At 40.2% G+C, this 27844-nt stretch overlaps 1 protein-coding gene across 1 annotated transcript; it reads left to right on the top strand.

Moving 5' to 3' along the window:
• The first annotated feature begins 433 nt into the window (after positions 1-433).
• On the top strand, positions 434-26356 carry LOC106572220 (sodium-coupled neutral amino acid transporter 3). The gene is made up of 16 exons (XM_014146211.2): positions 434-648; positions 4660-4782; positions 6023-6098; positions 6229-6344; positions 7696-7769; positions 9674-9766; positions 10343-10424; positions 16865-16947; positions 17168-17226; positions 18836-18961; positions 22493-22572; positions 22800-22900; positions 23061-23185; positions 23967-24111; positions 24351-24454; positions 24699-26356. The coding sequence occupies exons 2-16, from the start codon at positions 4724-4726 to the stop codon at positions 24801-24803; spliced, it is 1428 nt and encodes a 475-aa protein (XP_014001686.1). The 5' UTR covers positions 434-648; positions 4660-4723; the 3' UTR covers positions 24804-26356.
• The last annotated feature ends 1488 nt before the right edge of the window (positions 26357-27844 follow it).

Here is a 27844-nt window from a genome sequence, read left to right as displayed (position 1 = left end):
CTCAGTTTTAGAAAGGCAATGTCTATACACCTTTCCAAACTAGCGTCACATGTTGGCACTTATTTGTGGGTCGTCTGTTGGCCGAATGCACTGTTACTCTCATAGTGGTGCCTTGTGGTTTACCTTTCCCTTCCAATGTATTTCTCATGGGTGGCTGAACTCATTCCACTGAGCCAGACTCTTATGCAACCTGAGATTGATCACATCACCATATTTATTTCTAATATTGCAATTTTTTTGAGGAGAGGGCATGTGAGAATACAGTCTTCTGATAAGACAAGTCAATGCCTCTTCCAAATGTGATGGAATCCCAATGGAGCAATTCACCGGAGTTGTTGTGAGAATATGCCCCTGCATGCCTGTTTTTGACAGCAGAGAGGAGTGGCCATGTGTGACATCACAAGAAACTTGAGACCATCATTTTGAACAGCCCTCCCTTTTAGTGCTCTTTCCTATACATGTGCTCGCACCCAAACCGTCTCCCTTTCCCCTAAGCAGACACTCTCTGTTCTTTCTTCTTGTCTCTAAACTCAGGCCAATTACAACTGAGAAAAACAACACCTTGGTTAAGAAAACATATATTTTTCTCAGGACACCCTTCACTATCTCTCTGTCTTCATTGAAACTATACATTTTCTGCATTAGAAGGTAAGAGAACCCAGTCCTTTTTTCTTCTCTATGTATTGCTATGCCACGTGTGGGTCATATGAAGTACTTTACAAGAAGGGTTAAATACTATGGGAATTTCACTGATCCACATCAGTAAGGTTTGTTCTGAGGTAGCGTTTGTGGAATTTGTCATTATCAGTTGAACTACTTGATTTTCTTGACTTCCACAACATATTGAAGTACTAAAGTCTTTTTTTCAATATTCATGATTGGGAATGTTTTCCTGACCAGTTTCATGTGTGGATTTTGACTGTTTTTGGTTGTCAGCTTTTGCAGCTTTCAAAAGCCCTTTTATTTCTACCAATATGGATTGAGTAGGTGGGTGTCAAATGACTTGTTGGAAGACTGGTCTGAATATGCCCATTTGGAAAGGTTACAGACAGACACTATGTGATAGGTCGAGTGAGCTCATGAGAGATCGGACACCAACTGACAGTCAATTCAGTGGCCACTGTCTCTTTCTTTGTGTGTCTGACACTGTATTAAAAAAATAGCTTAGAATAGCAGTTGACTGTTTTTTAATGTGAATCATACAACCCAACACAACAGTATCTTGGATCTTTGTCTGTAAATGCAAAACCCTTTTGACCGAAACGTCACAGTATGTTTTTAACTATGGATCTATAATAAACTCTATTGTTATAATGGAGAGAGTGTCTACTGGACACTAGTGTCTAATGGAGTGCCTTCGAATATAGTTGTTTGAGCACAAAACCCCCTTTTCCTCTTTGTCTATAAATACAAGAATCAGTTGATTCTACTGTACCATTGGAGACCTTAATTTATAGCTCTTCCTCAAATAGAATTGACAGAATCTCATACATTGTTTATTTACCCAGTCAATTTTCTTATCCACTAGCCTCGATGTCAAATGTACAACTACATCTAACTCCAGAACTATTGCTAAAGCATAACAACCTCTCAATCGGCCAATGGAAAGCAAGAAAAAATATTAAGGTTATTACATATTATGTAATACACCGCTTTATTGCACAGAAAAGGGGGGTCAGAGGGTGTTTTATGTGCTGCCATATACTTTCCTTATTTGCAGGCACATTTGTTTCCCTCACTCACTCAGAAACTCAGCCTTGGTACAGTATCATATAAATAGTTTAATACTAGATACAGTAACAGAGGGAAGTTGCCACCATCACAATTGGATGAAAAGCGACAGAGCTATCTAGATAGATTCACATTCACACAAGACATAGTCAACATATGAATATGTTCCTCAGGGTTTTTAATTTGTACAAAGAGCCCTCTTATTGTTTCTCAGTTTTAGAAAGGCAATGTCTATCCACCTTTCCAAACCAGCGTCACATGTTGGCACTTATTTGTGAGTCCTCTGTTGGCCGAATGCACGATTCAACAGGCTATACAGGACTTTTTATTCCCATTACAGATTAGGCTATGTGTTTTCTGTTAGGTCAGTCAATAATAATAATACATCAGATCAGAAATCTATCTAGTTTTCTTTTTTAGCGAAATCTTAAAACAGACATTTTATCGGAAATGATAGATGGTTTCCATACCACTCTAATTTTAGACCATTGCATTTTTTTTACCTGAGATCACACAATTGATTTAAACTATCGGGCATCTTTCTTCCCTCCGAGAGGATTTCCTGGCTGTATTGGTGGCCGACCACTATGGCTTCCTAAAATATCCAACATAAACATCAGAAAAAGACTACATTTCAACGAAAGAGCCTTGCGATGTAAATAATGCATACAAAAATAGATGGTGTGTCTGCGCGCTTGTGTGTCTAGGTGTGTGTGCATGTGTGGGAATGGGTCACCAGTGCATGTATATGTGTGTTTGTTTGTAGTTGTGGTCGTTGGGTGTTGATTTCAACAGAGACATTTTGTGTTGCTGCGAAGTGAGAACCGAGCAGAAAGGCATATTCTGGAGTTTGATTCCCAAAACACAATGCAAGTATGGGCTTGCCCGACAGTTCCCGTTCACACGCAACAAGGTGCCTGTCATAAAAAAAGTATTTGGGTTACGTAAAAAAAAATGTTTCCAGGGGCTCTTAATGTATTGGAATAAATATAGGGAGTAGGGAGAGATTTAGCAAGGAGAAAAATCACACACGTAACGTAGCAATGTCGAAATGTGAAAAGGAAGAGAGACACAGAAAGGAATGTTTGTAGGAAATGGTTGTAGGAATGGTTGTAGGAACAGCAGACCAACACCTACTGTACTCTAGTCTGCAGGAACCAATGGGAGCTGAACACTACCAGAATTTATGTTAGGGAGTTATTTCTTTCCACTGAACTGGTGTGATTTCACATGTGGCTTTTCTAAATGCTGTTGGGTATTATTGATATAGAAACTAGAGTTGGCCCAAAGGGTAGAATTTATGTACAATTTACCCATATCAAAGTACTGTACACTTAGTATGGGTCATTATCAGCAGGCACATTCTGAGGGATCATCCAATGTATTAGGGTATGTAGGGTGCCCGCTACCTGAATCACCTTTGAAAAGCGTGTGATGCATCATGTGATGTCAGAGTGAGTCGAACCATTATCAAAATCGCGTTTGACATGATCGGTTACAAGGCTGAGATCTCCAGCAACTGGTGGGGAGTTGCAGCTGGTAAAAACCTGGACTTGCTCCAAACTGCAACTTGGGAGCCAGTGAGCCACGTATCCATCTCAGGGGTTAGGAAAAATTCTGGCGTGCATATAAATGTGAATTCCAACGTCCCACATCACTTGTGTTATAAAACACACCTCCCTAGGGTCATTGGATTCAGCAGCGCAACACAGTTTGTAAGAAGCAGTAATGTTTTCTATGGTAAAGGTCAAACAGAAAAGCTTACTTTCAAAAGCACTATCCAAGATCTTTAGGTTTTACTTTCATGCCGTAATAAAATAGACAGAAATGTTGTGTGGGGGTAGCAAAGAACATTAGTTATGAGTTAATCATAGGACTACATTTTGAAAGTTTCGTTTTCTTTGGCTAGTCAGACCATATGTTTCTGAATGAAAAGACTATTGTCTGTAAATACAGCACACTGAGAACAAAAGTAGCCTAGCTATGAAATGATAGAATACAACATTGCCTCAGCTGTGAGCCAACACAACTCACTAGGCTTGATAAAGGGCCACATGCCTTATCTTCTTGTATAATTATTTTGTCAATGTATCAGAAGGCGATATGTAGGCAGCCTCGTATGACACTATTTGTTCAGCAAATTGCAATATTTATTGTTTGCCAATTTCGTCTGTACTGACATCAAATCCCAGCTGGTACCTTAGCATAGGGCTGGTATCTTACCCTATGGTAGCCCTGCAGTGGAGAGGGACAAGAGTGAAATCCAAATCGATTTAAAAAGAGACGAATGGCACTCTGGATAAATAAAATCTAGATAAATAACAGTGGACAACAAAGTCTGTGTTCACAACGAAGTCTGTGATGACAACACAGTGCTTCCAGGTGTTGGTAATGGATACTGTTATTACGTTTGTTAGCCTCTTCTATTGGAAGGAATTCTATTGGAAGGATTTCAAAAGTAGTCAGGCGTCTCATTACTGGCATTGCAACCTGAGCTGTCAAATGAAATGACACATGCAAGGAGAGAGTGGTGCTATAGATTCCACTGGTGGGAAGCAGACATGTGGTCCCATAGTGACAGCAGACACCTTGACAACTCCCACAGTTACCCTAGAGCAGGGCTCTCCAACCCTTTTCCTGGAGAGCTACCGTCCTGTAGGTTTTCGCTCCAACCCTAATTAGCTGGTTGATAAGCTGAATCAGAATAGTTACAACTGGGGTTGGAGTGAAAACCTACTCGAGGGTAGCTCTCCAGGAACAGGGTTGGAGAGCCCTGCACTAGTCTAGGCTTTGCGACGTGCAAATTCCCCAAACCGTTTTCATTGAAGGTCAAACCTGACTGTACATTTTTTTGTCTATCATCTTGAATGACATGCAAACAATAATTTTCTCATTTATCTAAGGTCCATCCTCTTCGCTTTGTTTCAGATTGGAATTGTAGCCGGTAAAGAACCATAAGTCACCCACCCGTCTTTATATCAGCTAAAACAATATGGAACTCCAAAAGCTATCAAATGGCCTCCACCATGGCTTTGTCCCTTTCGAAGATAGGTATGTGTCCTCTTTGACTGCACATATTGCTACCTGGCATGCATGATAATATCTTTCCCCCAGTTGTGTGCATGATAGTATTTTTGGTGTATTTGTGTTTGTTTTCTGACAAAGAAGACTATTACCACCCTATAATTACACTCAGCGGCCAGTTTATTAGGTACACCACCCTTTCATGAAAATTGTTCGCTGCTACGGAGAGTGAGTCACATGGCCATGGCTTGCTATATAAAGCAGGCAGACATGCATCAAGGCATTCAGTTACTGTTCGATTGAACATTACAATGGGTAAAACAAGTGACCTACGCGACATTGAGCGTGGTATGATTGTCGGTGCAAGAGGCGCCGGTTCCATTATCTCAGAAACAGCTGTCCTCCTGGGCTTTTCATGCATGAGAGTGTCTAGGGTTTACCAAGAATGGTGCGACAAACAAAAAACATCCAGTCAGCGGCAGTCCTGTGGGCGGAAACAGCTCGTTGATGAGAGGTTGGGGGAAAATCATGCAAGCTAACAGGAGGGCCACAAACAGGCAAATAACGACGTAGTACAACAGCGGTGTGCAGAACGACACAACTCGCTGGTCCTTGTCATGGATGGGCTATTGTAGCAGACGACCACACCGGGTTCCACTCCTATCAGCTAAAAACAAGAAGAAGTGGGTCCAGTGGGCACATGGTCACCAACACTGGACAATTGAGGAGTGGAAAAACATTGCCTGGTCCTATGAATCCCGTTTCCTGTTGCGTCATGCTGATGATAGAGTCAGGATTTGGCTTAAGCTGCACCAGTCCATGGCTCCATCCTGTCTGGTTTTAATGGTATAGGCTGGTGGTGATGGTGTAATGGTGTGGAGAATGTTTTCTGGCACACGTTAGGTCCCTTGATATCAATTGAGCAAAGTTTCCATGCCCCGAAGGATTCAGATTGTTCAGGAGACAAAGGGGGGTCCGACCCGGTACTAGATGGGTGTACCTAATAAACTGGCCAATGAGTGTATAATATGTAAACCTGGAAAAATGCCTGTGAAAACGTGCTTTTTGTAAATATTAGTTTTTACATTTCACAGTTTTTACATTTATGCATTTTAAACATTTAAATGGATACAGTAGATTTTCATGGACGGCATTTTCAAGCACACCAATGGATTATAATGATGCTTGGCTGATTTTGGACATTTATAAAAATGAGTGTTGTTTAACCTCAGTGTTTTCTATTTCCTTGGTTTGATTGACATAATAGCATCCCGCAGGCAGAAGAGGAAGAGGAGATGTTACCACGTAAGAGTGATGGGACCAAGAAGCCCCAGTTTACAGATGTGAGCATGAAGAACTATGGCCACAGCTCTGGAGCCGACAGTCATCGTTTTTATGCTGAGATGTCATGTCATGAAATGTCATTATGAGGAGTTATAACAACTGACATTCATGTATTTGTATCCTTGGCAGTTTGAGGGGAAAACCTCTTTCGGAATGTCCGTCTTTAACCTAAGTAACGCCATCATGGGAAGTGGAATTCTGGGATTGTCATACGCCATGTCAAACACAGGCATCGTTCTCTTTATGTGAGTACAGCAGCAGTGTGCCGTGTTCCTATGTGATTCACTGAAGTGACAACAGACAACCCACTGGGCAAAAACGTCAATTCAACGATTATTCCACATCGGTTCAACGTAATTTGTTGAAATGACGTGGAAACAACGTTGATTCAACCAGTGTGTGCCCAGTGGGAAATTAGTACACACACACACACCCACCAAGTTAAATATTAACTTGCCAGGTAAAGATTTGGTGGGAAGGATTATTTATCTCGTGTTTCTTTTTGTCAAAAGGTCACAGATGCAGCTACTTGTCACAATTATCTTCGTCTTCTGACGATAATGCGAAATCGTCATCTGAGAATGTAGACCAATACGCAGCAGGTGTGCAGTTGTTCATTTTGAACATTTAATTAAATCAAAACGAATACAAAAACAACAACCAAGAAAACGAACGATAAACTGACAGTCTGCAAAGCAAAGCTCAACACAGAACAATCACCCACAAATAACAAACACACCCTCATATATGGGACTCTCAATCAAAGGCAGATAGACAACACCTGCCTTCAACTGAGAGTCCCAACCCCAATTAACCAAACATAGAAACAGACATACTAGACAAAATCATAGAATACCTGAAAACCAAACAGTGCCCAAAAACCCCGGAATACTTAAACCAAATGCCCCTTCAACAAAACACACCACCCCGAACCACATAAAACGAATACCCTCTGCCACGTCCTGACCAAACTACAATACCAATTAACCTTATACTGGTCAGGACGTGACACTACTCCCAATATGGTTTGATACACACTGTTACTGCATAATGCGTTGCAACAATGTTACCAAAACAGTACAGTGGAAAGCTGACAAAAATGTAATAAAAAATAGTCAATATAATGTTTGACATTTATGGTCTTTGAATGGTTAAAATAACAGTGGAGAAGAGTGGTGTGTGTTAGTGTGTCCATATGTAATTTTAATGGTGAGATTTGAGACACATGCAACTTCAAATTTCAGGAGTTAAATATAGCTTAGAGTTGGCAGATGAATCATAGCTTGAGTGTGGGCAAACCACATATATGGCTCCCAAGCATGCTTTGCACTTTGGGTTGCTCACATTCATGTCAGGGTCAGGCAGGAGTAAAAAATTTTTGGAATGCTTATGAATAAATAATTTGAGCATTGTCGTTATCAAGTTGCTATCACAGGAGGCCAGTTTCTTCTTCCAGTGTTTACTTCGTAGTAAACTGTTTGATTAATCTGTGAAGAGGTCGGCTACTCATTATTTTAACATTGGATGAAACCACATGAAATCAATTATGTTGTTTACCATTCCAAAATGTCTAAGTCAGTTGTTTGTGCTCCACAGAATCCTGTTGATATGTATCGCCTGTCTGTCCAGCTACTCGGTTCACCTTCTCCTTAAGAGTGCTGGAGTTGTGGGTGAGTATGTGTCACTAAGGACCAGCCCATGGAATCAAAGGCAAATTAGTAGCTGAATCATAGAGTGTATCATAACAAGATGAGAAAAGTAAACTTTCTGTGAACAAACTTTCCCTTCACATCTGGACCATTGAAAAACCTGTTGTTTTAACCCTTCACAAAAATACAGTGGGGGGAAAAAGTATTTGATCCCCTGCTCATTTTGTATGTTTGCCCACTGATAAAGAAAGGATCAGTCTATAATTTTAATGGTAGGTTTATTTGAACAGCGAGAGACAGAATAACAACAAAAATCCAGAAAAACGCATTTCAATAATGTTATAAACTGATTTGCATTTTAATGAGAGAAATAAGTATTTGACCCCTTCTCAATCCGAAAGATTTCTGGCTCCCAGGTGTCTTTTATACAGGTAACGAGCTGAGATTAGGAGCACACTCTTAAAGGGAGTGCTCCTAACCGCAGCTTGTTACCTGTAAAAAAGACACATGTCCACAGAAGCAATCAATCAGATTCCAAACTCTCCACCATGGCCAAGACCAAAGAGCTCTCCAAGGATGTCAGGGACAAGATTGTAGACCTACACAAGGCTGGAATGGGCTACAAGACTATCACCAAGCAGCTTGGTGAGAAGGTAACAACATTTGGTGCGATTATTCGCAAATGGAAGAAACACAAAAGAACTGTCAATATCCCTCGGCCTGGGGCTCCATGCAAGATCTCAGCTCGTGGGGTTGCAATGATCATGAGAACGGTGAGGAATCAGCCCAGAACTACACGGGAGGATCTTGTCAATGATCTCAAGGCAGCTGGGACCATTGTCACCAAGAAAACAATTGGTAATACTACACTGTGAAGGACTGAAATCCTGCAGCGCCCGCAAGGTCCCCCTGCTCAAGAATACATATACATGCCCGTCTGAAGTTTGCCAATGAACATCTGAATGATTCAGAGGACAACTGGTGAAAGTGTTGTGGTCAGATGAGACCAAAATGGAGCTCTTTGGCATCAACTCAACTCGCCGTGTTTGGAGGAGGAGGAATGCTGTCTATGACCCCAAGAACACCATCTCCACCGTCAAACATGGAGGTGGAAACATTATGCTTTGGGGGTGTTTTTCTGCTAAGGGGACAGGACAACTTCACCGCATCATTTGACAGGGCCATGTACTGTCAAATCTTGGGTGAGAACCTCCTTCCCTCAGCCAGGGCATTGAAAATGGGTCGTGGATGGGTATTCCAGCATGACAATGACCCAAAACACATGGCCAAGGCAACAAAGGAGTAGCTCAAGAAGAAGCACATTAAGGTCCTGGAGTGGCCTAGCCAGTCTCCAGACCTTAATCCCATAAAAAATCTGTGGAGGGAGCTGAAGGTTCGAGTTGCCAAACGTCAGCCTCGAAACCTTAATGACTTGGAGAAGATCTGCAAAGAGGAGTAGGACAAAATCCCTCCTGAGATGTGTGCAAACCTGGTGGCCAACTACAAGAAACGTCTGACCTCTGTGATTGCCAACAAGGGTTTTGCCACCAAGTACTAAGTCATGTTTTGCAGAGGGGTCAAATACTTATTTCCCTCATTAAAATGGAAATCATTTTGTAACATTTTTGACATGCGTTTTTCTGGATTTTTTTGTTGTTATTCTGTCTCTCACTGTTCATATAAACCTACCATTAAAATTATAGACTGATCATTTCTTTGTAAGTGGGCAAACGTACAAAATCAGCAGGGGATCAAATACTTTTTCCCCCCACTGTACATAGCTTTTTTATAGAGAAAACTATAGTAGGGATCCACTATATGAACCAAGCTGTCTGTAAATTAGTAGTTGTGGGTTTGATTTCCTGCTGGGGTCACATATACTATATCTACTCTTTCACAGACTAATGTCTCTTTTGTTGGTTCAGGTATTCGTGCGTATGAACAGCTGGGTTTCCGTGCTTTTGGACACCCGGGAAAAATAGCAGCGGGAGTCATTATAACCTTTCATAACATCGGCGGTAAGTGGATAGGGGGGCCATAGACTCATGCTGCTGACGCCAAATCCTGACTCTTCCATTAACATGACACAACAGGAATCGGAATTTGTCGGATCAGGCAATGTTTTTCCACTCCTTAATTGTCCAGTGTTGGTGATCGTGTGCCCACTGGAGCTACTTCTTGTTGTTTTTAGCTGATAGGAGTGGAAGGTGGTATGGTCGTCCAGTGGTGGAAAAAGTACCCAATTCTCATACTTGAGTAAAAGTAAAGATACCTTAATAGAAAATGTCTGTAGGAGCGAACCATTTGTGTGAACGGGTGATGTACCTAATAAACTGGCCACTGAGTGTATATCCATGTACAGTACTTCCACTAACACATAGTATCTGTTTTGAAAATAACCACAGTGACACATACAAATGCACTCCTGGCTTTGCGACACTCATGGATTTCATGGCTCATAAAGTTTTAATGGTTCAGGACAGAACTTTTTCCTCCAATGTTTGGGTTTTACACACAGGTAAATGGGCTTTGTATGTCTGTTTTCTTTTGAAAATAGAAGTTAACAACTCTGAAATATGTTTAATCCCCTCCAGCAATGTCCAGTTACCTCTTCATTGTGAAGTATGAGTTGCCTCTGGTCATTCAAGCCTTCCTGGGCTTGTCATCGAACACTGGGTAAGTTGAGCAGCACATTTCTTTTTTTGTTTAAAAATAATCTTTATTTAAGTTTTTCACATTTTACAATTAAGCAATAAGGCCCGTGTGGTATATGGCCAATATACCATGACTAAGGGCTGTTCTTAGGCACGACCCATTGGCCATATACCACAAACCCCCAAGGTGCCTTATTGCTATTATAAACGAGTTACCAATGTAATTAGAGCAGTAAAAGAAATGTTTTGTCATACCCGTGGTATACAGACTGATATACCATGGCTGTCAGCCAATCAGCATTCAGGGCTTGAACCACCCAGTTTATAATCATAAATAATTCACACAAATACAAATAAACTTTCACATCAATGCATTTGAGTTCATAATTACATAACGTGATTTACAGATTTAATTGTATCCATGGAAGTTTTTTGGAGTCCATCGTATTTCTTATTTATTTATTCCATTTTTATTTGTAAAAAAATAAATATAAATAGTGTTTGAGCAAAAAAAAATGTTTTATAGACTTATAGGCATCTTGTCTTCCAAATTGTACTTTTCACAATGCATTGTCCACAATTATTGTCCACAATATTTGTTTAGTAATGTCAATGCATAATATTGTCCACCATACTTCTTTAGTAATGTCATCCATGTGAATATCGAAGACGGACTTGGGATTTATACATAGGCCTACATCATAATTCTCAACAGATTCCATATTTCTTTAGTTTTGTAGTATTTCACTAAAAGGTATTCAATTTTCTTCATCATGACAAAACAATTCCACTTTACTACAGCACGCACTGGTAAACGTCATACTGAAATCAACCAGGCAGGATCACTGACATTTTCTGACAGTTGTGCACAGAGTAGATTTTTTAAGACATCATTTTGTATCTGCATGGAAGCCCATTCCTGCCACCCACATATATTTTATCTAACTACGAGTTATGAGATAGTAAGTCATAATTATGAGATAGTAAGTCGTTATTATGAGATAGTAAGTCATAATTATGAGATAGTAAGTCATAACTATGAGATAGTAAGTAATTATTATGAGATACAGTCGGAAGTTTACATACACTTAGGTTGGAGTCATTAAAACTAGTTTTACAACCACTCCACAAATTTCTTGTTAACCAACTATAGTTTTGGAAAGTCGGTTAGGACATCTACTTTGTGCATGACATAAGTCATTTTTGCAACAATTGTTTACAGACAGATTATTTCACTTTTAATTCGCTGTATCACAATTCTAGTGGGTCAGAAGTTTACATACACTAAGTTGACTGTGCCTTTAAACAGCTTGGAAAATTCCCGTCATGGCTTTAGAAGCTTCTGATAGGCTAATTGACATCATTTGAGTCAATTGGAGGTGTACCTGTGGATGTATTTCAAGGCCTACCTTCAAACTCAGTGCCTCTTGATTTTCCCATGATGTCAAGCAAAAAGAAATCAGCCAAGACCGCAGAAAAAAAATGTGTAGACCTCCACAAGTCTGGTTCATCCTTGGGAGCAATTTCCAAATGCCTGAAGGTACCACGTTCGTCTGTACAAACAATAGTACGCAAGTATAAACAACATGGGCCCACACAGCTGTCATACTGCTCAGAATGTACTTTGGTGTGAAAAGTGCAAGTCAATCCCAGAACAACAGCAAAGGACCTTGTGAAGATGCTGGACGAAACAGGTACAAAAGTATCTATATCCACAGTAAAACAAGTCCTATATCGACATAACCTGACAGGCCACTCAGCAAGGAAGAAGCCTCTGCTCCAAAACCGCCATAAAAAAGCCAGACTACAGTTTGCAACTGCACATGGGGACAAAGATCATAATTTTTGGAGAAATGTCCTCTGGTCTGATGAAACAAAAATAGAACTGTTTGGCCATAATGACCATCGTTATGTTTGGAGGAAAAAGGGGGTTGCTTGCAAGCCGAAGAACACCATCCCAGCTGTGAAGCACGGGGGTGAAAAACTGAGTTTAAATGTATTTAGCTAAGGTGTATGTAAACTTCCGACTTCAACTGTATGTAAGTCATAATAATGAGATGGTAAGTCATTATTATGAGATAGTAAGTCATTATTATGGACATTGAATAGTCCTGTAGGTCAACTGCAGGGCAATCTGGGATTCAAACATGAACGGCATTATCATTAAAGCATTATCCCCACACTTTATTTGGAAAACAGCTGAGAAATGGGTCAGGAGAAATGTAACTACTCTCAAATACATAGACGCAAGGACTCTCTCGTATGGATTTTGATTTCATGGACTGACCATCCATGAGATCCAAATGATAGTTTTAACAATGTTTTGAAGCTATACAGTGTTTGTTTACAATTACATGAAATGAAGTAAAACAAGCTTATATTTTGGATTCTGATGGAGTAAGACCATTGCTCATGAGGCATTTCTAAATTGCTTTCTTCAAGAATCAATGTCTATATATAAGTCCAAAAATGGATGTACCAGTCCCAAATTGCCCCATTAATGGATTGAATTGAATTAATGAATTAAATCTGATGTCAACCAAATATCATCAAACAGGCACCAACTCACATAAAAAAAAATGATTAAATTCATAATATTGAACATTATCACCACAAACTCGCTCTGTCTCTCTCACACGCACTCGCACACGTACACATGATTCATGTGATACTGATTGCCTAAACGTGTCTCATAATAATGACTTAGTAACTCATAATTATGACTTAGCATCTAATGATTATGAGTTACTATCTCATAATAATGACTTACTATCTTATAATTAAGACTTGCTATCTCATAACTCGTTCTTGTTTAGGTGGTGGGAACAGGCTTCCATATAGGTATGCCACTTCAGAACCATATAATTAATCAGATATCACTTTGTAAATAGACCGTTCAAGTTAATATTTAAATGTCTGAAATTGTCTGAGATATCCAATCAATACGTTCTGTCACCGTATTAAAATCACCACATATACTATAATTACTGAATCGAAATTGAGCTCATGTGCATCCTGTTTCCATTGATCATCCTTGAGATGTTTCTACAACTTGATTGGAGTCCACCTGTGGTAAATTCAATTGATTGGACATGATTTGGAAAGGCACACACCTCTAAAAATAAGGTCATACAGTTGACAGTGCATGTCAGAGCAAAAACGAAGCCATGAGGATGAAGGAATTGTCCGTAGAGCTCCGAGACACGATTGTTTTGAGGCACAGATCTGGGGAAGGGTACCAAAACATTTCGGCAGCATTGAAGGTCCCCATGAACACAGTGGCCTCCATTCTTAAATGGAAGAAGTTTGGAACCACCCAGACTCTTCCTCGAGCCAAACTAAGCAATCAGGGGAGAAGGCCTTGGTCAGGGAGGTGACCAAGAACCCAATGATCACTCATTGGGTTCACTCATTGAGTTTCTCTGTGGAGATGGGAGAACCTCCCAGAACCTTCCAGAAGGACAACCATCTCTGCAGCACTCCACCAATCAGGCCTTTATGGTTGAGTGGCCAGACGGAAGCCACTCCTCAGTAAAAGCCACATAACATCCCGCTTGGAGTTTGCCAAAAGGCTCTAAAGGACTCTCAGACCATGAGAAACAAGATTCTCTGGTCTGATGAAACCAAGATTGAAGTCTTTGGCCTGAATGCCAAACGTCACATCTGGAGGAAACCTAGCACCATCCCTACAGTGAAGCATGGTGGTGGCAGCATCATGCTGTGGGGATGTTTTTCAGCGGCAGTGACTGGGACACTTGTCAGGGTTGAGGGAAAGATGAACGGAGCAAAGTACAGAGAGATTCTTGATGAAAACCTGCTCAGGACCTCAGACTGGGGCGAAGGTTCACCTTCCAGCAGGACAACGACCCTAAGCACACAGCCAAGACAATGCAGAAGTGGTTTCGGGACAAGTCTCTGAATGTCGTTGAGTGGGCCAGCCTTAGCCCGGACTTGAACCCGATCTAACATCTCTGGAGAGACCTGAAAAAAGCTGTGCAGCGACGCTCCCCATCCAACCTGACAGAGCTTGAGGGGATCTGCAAAGAAGAATGGGAGAAACTCCCCAAATACAGGTGTGCCAAACTTGTAGCGTCATACCCAAGAAGACTCAAGGCTCTAGTCGCTGCCAAAGGTGCTTCAACAAAGTACTGAGTAAAGGGTCTGAATACTTATGTAAATGTAATATTTCAGACTATTTGTTTTTATAAATTTGCTAACATTTCTAAAAACATGTTTTTGCTTTGTCATTATGGGGTATTGTGTGTAGATTGATGAGGGGAACAAAACTATTTAATCAATTTTAGAATAAGGCTGTAACGTAACAAAATGTTGAAAAAAAAAGAATCTTATTTGCATCAGATGCTGTGGATACATTTATCACTCTTATTTTCGTTCCTCTAAAGAAGCACTCCAATATCAAATCATCACTGTCTGCAAAGTCTGTTTTTCTAAATTATTTTCGATTATTTACTTACCTTCTACTGGGGACTTGGTTTCTCAGCCTGGTCTCATAGACTAGACGTAACATAGTAAATGTTAATCCAAGACACTGAAATTAGTATGAAACTGTGAGCTACGTTTGGTATGGTTACATAAGACAGAAGGTTATTAAAGGCAAAAAACGAAAGTAGGGTTATTGGTAGGGGTGGATAGCTAACATTAGCCACAACAAATTGTGATTCGTAACATATCGTACATTTTGCAAATTTGTAACATATTGTACGTATTGCAATTCACAACATATTGTACGAATTGTAATTTATAACATATCATACGAAATGGATGATGGACATCCACAAATTAATACATACCATACTAAATGTAACATATTATACTAATTGGAGTGTCTCAGATTTACTTTTACTATGTTCCATCTACCCCTGAGTCCAGGTTGGGTTTCTCATCTTTCTTCTTAACTTGGTTTTAGATTGAGAAGTGAGAAGTGTGACGGTGTTTCACTCCACCTGCTTGAGCAGTGTGGGGAACTGGCTCTGGGGGGGAAGGGAGCAGAGGGGTGGGGGGCAGGGGGAAAGGGAATCGTCCTCTTCTCTCTCTCTCTTCGGGATTCGGGTAATTAGTACTGAAGGCTGACTCGCTCGCGTCCAAAAAGGACTTCCTCACTCTCTCTATGGCTGAACTCGCCGACACCTTCCTCGGAGATCTGGTCGCCTTCACTCTTGGATTCAGCTCCCTCGGCTTCTCTCTCATTCACTGGCACCTGTCTCTCAGCTGCGCTCGGACCTGTCGAGCGATGGAACTCGTTGTCGGTGGCTCTGTCTCTAGTCTCCTCTTCTGGCTCTTCCTCTGGGCTGGATTGTGGACCAACCCTCACTTTGTAGGCATAAGACTGGGGACACTTGAAGAAGTCAAGGCCCTCTTTTACACACAGGGTGCACTTGCTTGTAGACTCACAAACCCTGGATTTGTGTCTAAGATCTCCACATCTCCAACACTTCACCTCTGGGCATTCCTTGCCCTGATGGTCTAGGGAGATTGAGTTACGGATTGTTATCAAATGCCCACTTGTTGTTTCGTGCACGCGCACTTTGTACTTGCGTACTCCATACCATATCCCAAACTTATCCACAGGTTTCAATGAAGGTTGTAAAACAGTGAAGTACCTGTTTAGAAACATTTCCACATTGTGATCTGGAAATCTTCCCGTCCAGAACTTTCAAAGACCATCTTGACGTCCAGCTCTTTCCATTTTTGCGGCTGCCTCTTGGGCTGACTGGACTTCTAGAAAGCAACGTAATGGGGGTTGTTCCTCTAAATTTCTCCTGTTCGGCAGCGCAATGATATAGTAAATATTGAGATCAAATGTTTCAAATGTGGTGACAGTACAGAATGTCACCTTTTATTTTAGGGTATTTTCATACATATCTGTTTTACTGTTTAGAAATGAAAGCACGTTATGTATCTAGTCTGAAGGTGTCATAAGTATTTGTACAAAGTCACTTATATGTGTACTGGTATTAAAGTAGTCAAAAGTTTAGCATTTGATCCCATATTCCTAGCACACAATGACTATATCAATCGTGTATTATTTTGGTTGTGTTTCAGATTATGTTGTGCCCAATAGAAATTAATGGTAAATAATGTATTGTGTCATTTTGGAGTCACTTTTATTGTAAAAAATAATGTAATATGTTTCTGAACACAACTACATTAATGTGGATGCTACCACGATTACGGATAATCTTGAATGAATCGTGAATAATGATGAGTGAGAAAGTTACAGAGGCATAAATATTATCCCCCCCCCAATATTATCCCCCCCCCCGTTATTGGTAATGGTGAGAGGTTAGTAAAAGCCAATCTATTTCTCCCTTAGATTAAATCAATTGCCCCTAAACAGTATGTTTTCTACATAGTCTACATTGCATGCCTTAATGAAACTAGAAGTAACTAACTTTTGTGTCTGGCTGTGTTTTTATTTTTTTATTTTATGTTTTAAACTAGAGAGTGGTTCCTGAACGGGAATTACCTCATCATCATCGTCAGTGTGTGCATCATCCTTCCACTTGCCCTGATGAGACAATTGGGTATGTGACTGATCTCATCATGACCTCAATGTCTGTCAATCATTCAATCGGCACCTCTTGATTCATGTATTCATAAAACAAAACATTTGGATGTGTATCTGTTTAGGATCTATTTTAGGTCAGGAACAGACATGTTCTGGAAATCAAATGTTGTCAGCTGGGCTGTGGGATGGTTGTTGTTGTTTTTGTTGTAGTAACAATCCTTCACTGCATCTTTCAGGGTATTTGGGTTACACCAGTGGCTTCTCCCTCACCTGCATGGTCTTCTTCCTTTCCTCGGTGAGTGACTTTTTGATGACATCTGACGACAGATGCCTATATTGTATTATTATATTACACTATATATTATACCAACAATAATACATTTCAATGTTATATACTAATACTGCATATGCTTTTCGCCATTTTGGGAAATTAAATTCCTCCTGGTGATTGTCTGTTTTAGTGATTCTTTACCCTTGTTAATGTGCTAGATGTGTTCATAGCTTTTGTGTTCACAGCTTATCATTAGGACATGACTAACGACTGTGATTCTAATGTGCCCTCGATAATTTATGAGGAGATATTTTTATCTTGTGCCACTCTACCTCACATGACATTTCATGTGAGCTCCTTTTTCCTATACTCACTGCCAGCCAGGCCTTGTTGGTGAAATTTGCTAACAACATGGATACAGGTGTAGGATCTTAATTTGAGCCAGTTTGCTACTGCTGGAAAATACTGCACCAACAGGAAATGTGAAGTATTAATGTGGATTATAGTGAATGAACATTTTTGTGGGAGATGATACATTTTTCATACGGGAAAATCTAGTCTGAAATTTCAAAGTGGAAATTACAAATGTCAGAAGCCTTTTTAAACCTCAAGTTTTACATTTCCTGCATTGCAAATTGAGATCCTACATCTGTACGTTAACCTTCTGAAGTAGGTAATTATCTAATTATGTTGACATACAAGGAAAAGGGGGGGGCAACATTATAAATGAACCATATTCGTCCCAATAATTATTTAGATATTGTCAAATGTAAAATCTATAGCTCAACAATTTTTGATACTATTCATGTAATGAATACTCAGGGAGAAAAAGGTGTAGATTCACACGAAGAGCGCGGTAGGTGTTTATTTCACCTTCGCAGAGTACAGGAATCATGGTCATACACAGGCAGGCAATGGTCATACACAGGTAGGTGAATCAAAACTAGGACAGAAGGCTATAACTGGTTCTCACAAATGAGCTAGGAAAAGGCTTAGTAGAGTCAAAATGAACAATACCTCACAAAGGCACAAACAGAATGAACTGAACTAAATAAGGAGCTGATGAGACCAGGTGAGTAACTAACACAGGTGAAATCAATGAACAAAAATGAAAGACAGGGCTATGTTGAAGAACACAAAGAAACAGGGCAACGTTCAAGAACACAATGAAACAGGGCAACGTTCAAGAACACAATGAAACAGAACACAAGGTTGACTAAGAAAATAAATACAGAACCTTACAATTCAAGGTTGCTTGAATAATTGAGCACAATCCTAGATTACACTATTGTGCATGTTGCTGGTGCAGTTCTGGGCATTAACAAGATACTTTTTAAAATGCCTTGCTGCAGAAAGGTACATTAATAATGTAACAAATTCTATTGTTGAACTTGGTACATTAATAATGTAACAAATTCTATTGTTGAACTTGGTACATTAATAATGTAACAAATTCTATCGTTGAACTTGATCAATTAGCAGAAGGAGGAATGAGGCTTGGGACAGGAATTCACAAATTAACCAGAGATATAGTATGTCATCATGGTTGTCAGCGATAGAGGGTCAAGCTGTTTCGCTAACTCTGACAGCTCATCTTACTTTCTTTCTTTCTTTCTTTCTTTCTTTCTCAAAGGTCATATACAAGAAGTTCAACATCCCCTGCCCCCTGGTGCCATATGGCAGAAATCACACAACAATCATCAACACCACCGTGGAAGAGGGACAGTGCGAAGGCAGAATGTTCACCATCAACCAGGAGGTTAGGAAATTAAGTGTTTACGGCACTGCTACACAAATATCAGTTCAAATATAATTTTTTTGTGTTTATTCTAGAGGTCGACCGATTAATCTGAATGGCCGATTAATTAGGGCCGATTTCAAGTTTTCATAACAATCGGTAATCGGTATTTTTGGCCACCGATTTGCCAATTAAAAAAATATATATATATTTTTTTTACATCTTTATTTAACTAGGCAAGTCAGATTAAGAACACATTCTTATTTTCAATGTCGGCCTAGGAATGGGGGTTAACTGCCTTGTTCAGGGGGGATTCGGGGATTCGTTTTTGCAACCTTCTGGTTACTAGTCCAACGCTCTAACCACCTGCCTTACATTGCACTCCACGAGGAGCCTGCATGGCACCTGACTACCTGTTACGCGAGGGCAGCAAGAAGCCAAGGTAAGTTGCTAGCTAGCATTAAACTTATCTTATAAAAAACGATCAATCTTAACATAATCACTAGTTAACTACACATGGTTGATGATATTACTAGTTTATCTAACGTGTCCTGCGTTGCATATAATCGATGCGGTGCCTGTTAATTTCTCATCGAATCACAGCCTACTTCGACAAATGGGTGATGATTTAACAAGCGCATTTGCAAAAAAAGCACTGTCGTTGTACCAATGTACCTAACCATAAACATCAATGACTTTCTTTAAAATCAATACACAAGTATATATTTTTAAACCAGCATATTTAGTTAATATTGCCTGCTAACATGAAATTGTGTCACTGCTCTTGCGTTCATTGCCTGGCTCATTGCGAACTAATTTGCCAGAATTGTACGTAATTATGACATAACATTGAAGGTTGTGCAATGTAACAGGAATATTTAGACTTAGGGATGCCACCCGTTAGATAAAATATGGACCGGTTCCGTATTTCACTGAAAGGAAAAAAACGTTTTGTTTTCGAGATGATAGTTTCCGGATTCGACCATATTAATGACCTAAGGCTCGTATTTCTGTGTGTTTATTATATTATAATTAAGTCTATGATTGGATAGAGCAGTCTGACTGAGCGGTGGTAGGCACCAGCAGGCTCGTAAGCATTCATTCAAACAGCACTTTCGTGCATTTTGCCAGCAGCTCTTCGCAATGCATTGCGCTGTTTATGACTTCAAGCCTGTCAACTCCCGAGATTAGGCTGGTGTAACCGATGTGAAATGGCTAGCTAGTTATTGGGGTGCACGCTAATAGCGTTTCAAACGTCACTCGCTCTGAGACTTGGAGTTGTTGTTCCCCTTGCTCTGCATGGGTAACGCTGTTTCGAGGGTGGCTGTTGTCGATGTGTTCCTGGTTCGAGCCCAGGTAGGAGCGAGGAGAGGGACGGAAGCTATACTGTTACACTGGCAATACTAAAGTGCCTATAAGAACATCCAATAGTCAAAGGTATATGAAATACAAATCAAATAGAGAGAAATAGTCCTATAATTCCTATAATAACTACAACCTAAAACTTCTTACCTGGGAATATTGAAGACTCATGTTAAAAAGAACCACCAGCTTTCATATGTTCCCATGTTCTGAGCAAGGCACTTAAACGTTAGCTTTCTTACATGGCACATATTGCACTTTTACTTTCTTCTCCAACACTTTGTTTTTGCATTATTTAAACCAAATTGAACATGTTTCATTATTTATTTGAGGCTAAATTGATTTTATTGATGTATTATATTAAGTTAAAATAAGTGTTCATTCAGTATTGTTGTAATTGTCATTATTACAAATAAATAAAAAAATTGCCCGATTAATTGGTATCGGCTTTTTTGGTCCTCCAATAATCAGTATCGGTATCGGCGTTGAAAAATCATACTCGGTCGACCTCTAGTTTATTCCACATCATCTCTGCTCTTAGGTTCTTACTGTGTTAAGACCACATAAGGTTAGGAGCTATTTGCAGTTGGAGCAGAGGTCATTCAATATTATAATGACATGATATCATTTTACTGACAGGCAGGGCTGGGTAGGTTACTTTCTAAATTTAATCCATTAGTTACTTGTTACCTGTCCAAAATTGTAATCAGTAACGTAACTTTTGGATTACCCAAACTCAGTATCATAATCTGATTACATTCAGTTACTTTTAGATTACTTTCCCCTTTAGAAGAAGACAATTACAGTTGCCCATGCAGTATGTTACCAATTAAATGATATTTATTGCAGGATAAATCAATGTTAAAGTTTACATAGCTGGCCATATAGGGATGTTCAATTTTACTTTATGGGTTGATTATGTATGCTTATTCTAACCCATCGCTTTCTACTACATATAATACAGTAAAAATATGTATTTATATTAAAAACCGAAGTCTATCAGAATTCCTGTCATTCCAATAAATGATTTACCCCTTGATCTTCAAGAATAGGACTTGGAAATATGGAAGTATAGATTAGCCAAATGGTTTTACCTGAGCATGACCCCAAAACTAAGGACTTATTAGCCAGCCCTACTCTGTTGTTTATGATTGTGTGGTCATGGAGGACTGATTGGGCTCATTGATTCGAGTTGAAAAATAAATGCTGGAATGGCATGCTTTGAGCCCTACTGAAAAGTGCTAATTACATGTGAAAAATGAATGCCATATGCTGCATTTGCTATAGGCCTATTGTTTACCTTTTTGTTGGTGACAATTTGATATCTTGATCATATGCAGCTGTTTAAATGGCAAATCCACCGATGAAACAATAACAAAACGGTTTCCCCGCCTCTGTTTTGGTAAAAAGCTGAGGGATGGGCCTAACCACTCTCAGATTAATAGACAGAGCTTTGGATGCAAGGACTGACCATCCATGATATAAAACATATTGTTTTAACCATGTTATGAGGCTATACAGTGTTTGTTTACATTTACAATGTTTACAAACATTGGAGTAATACAAGCTTATATTTTGGGTTCTCATGGAGTGTGACAGTTGAACTAAGCTACAGAGGCATTTATAAGTTATATTCTTCAAGAATCAATGGATATATATACAGTACCAGTCAAAAGTTTGGACACATCTACTCAATGAAGGGTTTTTCTTTATTTTTACTATTTTCTACATTGTAGAATAATAGTGAAGACATCAAAACTATGAAATAACACATTTGGAGTCATGTAGTAACCAAAAAAGTGTTAAACAAATTCTTCAAAGTAGCCACCCTTTGCCTTGATGACAGCTTTGCACACTCTTGGCATTCTCTCATTGAGAAAACAGAGAAGTGTCAAAGATTTTTTTCCGCAAACATCCTTTCTGAATTTAAACGTAATCCTTGAAGTAATCATCTAGTTTTTCAAAAGTATCTGTAATTGGTGGTAACGTTGCTGGTAACGTAACAGATTACAGTTACCGGTTTTTGGTAATCCATTTTTCCCAACCCTGCTGCCGGGACAAGTGCTTGTCCATGTGTTTTGAGGCGGAGCAGACCCAGTGTGGCACAATTATCCACACAGTCTTGTGAGTTTCCTTAAACACTCCTCATGCGACGCCTCTAATTTTACTTACCCTTTATATGGTTTTCAGACGGCGTATACCATCCCCATCTTAGCGTTCGCCTTTGTTTGTCACCCCGAGGTGCTTCCCATCTACACTGAACTGAAAAAGTAAGTCGATAAAACTCCCAATTAGCTCCCTTCATAAACACCATAGCATGTTGGGATGACAGCCTTTATCTTTCTTTACTGATACTCATTTGCAGTACAATACATACGCATGTACCTACACCTGTTGGCTTTTGATTAAATCAAGGGTAATTTTTTTATGTAATAAATGTAATATCATTACTGTACCTCATTAATTGAAAAAGAAACTGCTTTCTTTTCCACCAAAGTGCCACCAAAAGGCGTATGCAGGATATTGCTAATGTGTCCATCATGGGCATGTTCGTCATGTACCTCCTCACCGCTGTTTTTGGTTACCTCACCTTCTACGGTAAGACCAGGGCTTTAAGAGGGTTTTAGTTGTATACAATCTACAGAAAAAAAGAATGATTTTAGTATTTCAAATTATACTCAATTTGTGTGTGTGCATGTGCATGATGTTTGTGTGCGTGCGTGTGTGTATGCGTGTTTGCGTATATATGTTTATGTAGTGAACACAGAATCTGAGCTCCTGCACACCTACAGCAAAGTGGACCCTCTGGACACACTTATCCTGTGTGTGCGTGTGGCCGTACTGGTGGCAGTCACCCTTACTGTCCCTGTGGTTCTCTTCCCTGTAAGAGCCTCCTCTCATAAGCTCTAATTACATACTCAAATTACTGTATTTCTAAGGACACTTCAAGTGGTTTGCATTTCAAACATTGTTTGCATTTTAAAACCAACATAGCCTTGATATACAGGTAACTGCCAAAATAAAGGAAACACCAACATACATTGTCTTAGTAGGGTGTTGCCAGAACAGCTTCAATGCGCCTTGGCATAGATTCAACAACTGTCTGGAACTCTATTGCATGAGAAATTCCATCATTTGGTGTTTTGTTGATGGTGGTGGAAAACGCTGTTTCAGGCGCCGCTCCAGAATCTTCCATAAGAGTTCAATTTGATTGAGATCTAGTGACTGACACGCGCACACACACACACACACTCTCCCTATGCTCCTTTGAGACCCCTCTTTCAAAGTCACTGAGATCTCTTATTTTAGCTATGGTAGCCAAAATAATGGGCAACTAGGCATTTTTGAACATGACCCTAAGCATGATGGGATGTTAATATGCTTAATTAACTCAAGAACCACACCTGTGTGAAAGCACCTGCTTTTAATATCATTTGTATCCTTCATTTACTCAATTGTTTCCTTTATTTTGGCAGTTACTTTTATATCCATTTCCCTCTAAATGTTAACCTACTGTGTCACACAGAATAGCTGATGCCGGATTGTACATTCTACATTCTGTTAATTTAGATTGACTTTAAACATACCTCATAACTTGACAGCCATGTTTGAAGTTTTACCGTAGACACTCCTCTGAGTCTTCTCTGTTGTGTATGGTTTCCAGATTCGCAGAGCCATTCTCCAGCTCCTGTTCCCAGCGAAACCCTTCCACTGGGCACGCCACATCACCATCGCCCTGTGTCTCCTCTTCGTGGTCAACGTGCTTGTCATCCTTGTGCCCAACATCCGAGACATCTTTGGCATCATTGGTGAGACTTATATATTCATGAATATAGACTACTACAGTTCTTGCCGTCCAGCCTCCGATGCTCATTCTCTCCATACTCACAAACCAACCAGACACACTGTACCATGTTTCATCATCATCATCATCATCCTTATTAACACTATGGGAAGGAAGACCTTCATATTGACATTATATATTACAAATGCCTCATTCAAGAGTACTTACCAGTGGAACAACTCATTGTCTCCTTTATCTGTCCAGGGGCCACCACTGCACCTAGCCTGATCTTCATCCTCCCAGGATTATTCTACATTCGCATTGTTCCCACTGAACAAGAACCAATGAAGTCAAGACCAAAGATCACGGTAGGTCTTCACATCATTCATAAATGTTCCTTCCATTGTCTAGACACGTTTGTTAAAACTCTCCACACAATCCCCAGGTTTTGGCACCATATAGCATGACCTTTTCGCTACGGTTTGGAGTGGGTGGGTGGTATCACAATGGGTGCTAGTAAAAACATCCTAAACCCGGGTTTGGGTAGAGATTTTTAACAACATGAATGACTTTAAGGCGAATTCCAACAACTCTTTATCTGGCTGGTTTCAGGCTGCCTGTTTCACAGCCATGGGCTTCATCTTCATGTCTATGAGCCTGACGTTTATCATCATCGACTGGACAACCGGAGAGAAACGAGCTGGAGGTGGACATTAGACCACATCCATTGACGATAAGGGTCCAAACGCCACACAGCAGCACGCCCTGTCGCCGTGCCACTTCTCAATCCCGTCTGGATTGTAAGAAGGATCAAACACCGTCGAAAGGCTGGACCCACATGATCATGAGTCTTACCATACCACAACGATGGTAAGACCATTTCCCCACCAATTCAAATCAAATGGACATGCTACACGTCAATGGAGGCAAGTCTTTGAGGAACCCAGTGATGTCACTTTCTTTGTGGTAGGAGTTCTAGGCAGTGTCAGAGGAGCTGATGAGGGTGTTGCCTGTGGAAACCCCTAAACCACTACTTGCTGCCTGTGTAAAAAGCCATTAAAAAAGTGACAGAGATAGAAGAGGGGAGGGGTTCATTTTCTCTATGCAAGGGGACTTGATCTCTTGAACAGTCAGTCCTTAGCTACCCAACTGCCAAACAATTCACCCCAGGTTCGTTTCTCGATCAAATATCGGCTGTGGTTTAATCAACCAGCTTTAAGGAGAAGAGAAGAACATGTTCTTCTAAAAGGGATTTACTTTTATGACATTACCCTGTCTGTGAACCCCTAGATTTGGTTGTTGAACATCATTTCAGCAACATTTGTTGAGGTAATTGACCAAGTTGTGGGACTGGTAGTGTCCAGTTTTTTTCTCAGAAGCTGCAGACCATTATAAACCAAATGAGCCAAGAATGATAAATTAAACACTTTTCTGTATGGTTTACCTATTTATATTTTATCATGTTGCTTCGTGCCAAATAATGTATTTACTCAAATGTTCCAGTTATCATGGAGCAACCAGTCTTTTCTGTATCTCTATTAGAATGAGAAAGATATAGTTAATATTTTTAGCTATCTAATTTCATCATTCTTTAGAATCAGTCTCTTCAAGATATTGCAAGTTTGGCTTTGAAATCTGTTGGACACTATGTCTTCAATTTGGTATCCCATCTAGTCTTCACCACAATATTCAGAACAATGAAATTACACGTTTCAAAACGCATAATGAGCATACTGAACAAAACAACTGTGAACCCAAAATACTTTGTACAGTATAATTATCATACGTTCTCCTTTTGTGAAAAAGTTTTATGCTGGTGTTATGCAAATAGGGAATCCGCAATAATGTCTCTGTATATTTGACATCCAACAAAGCAATGAGGCAATAATGAAGAAGCGAGTGCCATACAAACTGAATGATGACATTCAGCTGTGTCTAATTTGACATGTACGGTCTGTGCAGATTTTCAGTTCATGTCCCTGCTTATAATGATTTGTATAGTGGAGACTGAGGTAAAGCTATTGAATAAGGTCAAATATTGACATACAAGCAATAGATAATGTGGAGCAAGAGGATCTCGGAGCCCATTTGGGTGGCTGAATGTTTGTTTAGGAAGGACAAGGCTGAGTGTCTTGGAGACATCGTTACAAAAAGGTGATAGCTTTTTGTAATGTCACCAGCCTACTATCTGTTGCTAAGCACATTTGTGTTTGACATGGCACCATTGTCAATTATATTCTATTTTCAATAAAGACGAATGGTTGTCAGTATTTATTGAGACGTCTTTACTGTGATCTGCATGCTCTATGTCTTTTGCTTTTCACAACATTCACAAATGATTGACAAATTAAATTGTAATTCTCCTTCAGCATGCAGACAATAATAATTAAGAGGAACTCCAACCACAATCAAGCATTTAAAGTTAGATTATTGGTTATAGACATGCTGATTGGTTTTGCTCCTAAGATTTACTGGTCAGTAAAACAAACTTTTAGAACTAGGCTGAAAGGAAGTGGGGAACATAATGAAATCAATGCTAAATTAAATTGATTCCTCATAAAGAACATGAGTGACATCATTCACACTAGATAACATATACCCATTTAATAAATATTCACAATATGACTACTTCTCACAAACCAGCCCCATATTTCAGAATTTCCTCAGGAAGTGTTGCAAAAATCAGAAAGGCTGGAGTTACTCTATGGTTTCCCCTTTTTTGCCAATGCAATTAACTATGAAGTACAAAGAATAAGCCAGGCAGCCAACCAGGAGAAATAGTGTACAGACACTTACTACTACATTTGTGTTTCTTGAGGAGCAGGTACTTTTCTGAGGCGGCTGGCGTGCCAGTGTGATCCATTGCTCAGGATGAAGGTGGCAGACCTCAGTCGTCGACTGACCTACATTGGGTCCGACCAGAATGAGGCCATTTTGTTGCACCGCTGAGGTCATCGGGCTCAGACCCAGTCTGACACTTGAACAATTGGCTTCTTCACTCTGTGCGCCTTGTCGAAACGCTGTTTCATTGCTCTTTGGTGCCTGGTCACTGCCTGCTTTCCTTGGGTGCGCCTAGTCGCCGGTTCTGCTACTCTCTATGTTCTGAGTCTGTCCAGTGGCAGTTCCATCTCACGACCTAGCATGAGAATTGCCGAGGAGACCTGTGTTGTTGTTGTGTTTGCTTGCTCTGTAGTACATTAGCGTTTGGTTCAAAGCAGTTTGGAACGTGCACCCCTGGACCAGGTGCGCTCTGATGCTGTTCTTCAGCATTTGGTTGAAGCTTTCCAACCCTCGTGGAGCCATGAAATTGTGAGGTCAGCTCCTCAGCTGTAGGCAAGGGGTACGTATCCGGGACAACAGCCTTGTTCACAGCATGGAGATCCACACAGGTCCGGATTCCACCTGACTTTTTGGTTGCGATGACCAAGTTTGAAATCCAGGGGGCAGCGTTGACTGGCTCAATGATGCCTGCCTCCAACTGTGACTGGAGATCGTTTGTGACGTCATCATGCAGTGCAAATGGAATGTGCCGCAGGGGCTGCATGACTGCGGTCACGTCCGGGTTCACTAGGGGCCTGTGAATAAAAGCTGTGAGGCAGTCCATCAAACAGAGTTGGCCAGTTCTGTAGCCATGTGCCGGTAACTTGGTGGATAGCTGACCCACTGTCATCTCTCAGTGTGAACCCCAAGCCTGTGAAGAGGTCGAGGCCCACAAGCTAGGCCCCCTGCTTTGCAACATGAAATGGCAGGTGCTTGGC

Source organism: Salmo salar, chromosome ssa15, assembly GCF_905237065.1.
Source record: "Salmo salar chromosome ssa15, Ssal_v3.1, whole genome shotgun sequence".
NCBI classification, from domain to species: Eukaryota; Metazoa; Chordata; class Actinopteri; order Salmoniformes; family Salmonidae; genus Salmo; species Salmo salar.
This window is presented reverse-complemented; position numbering and strand designations above follow the sequence as displayed.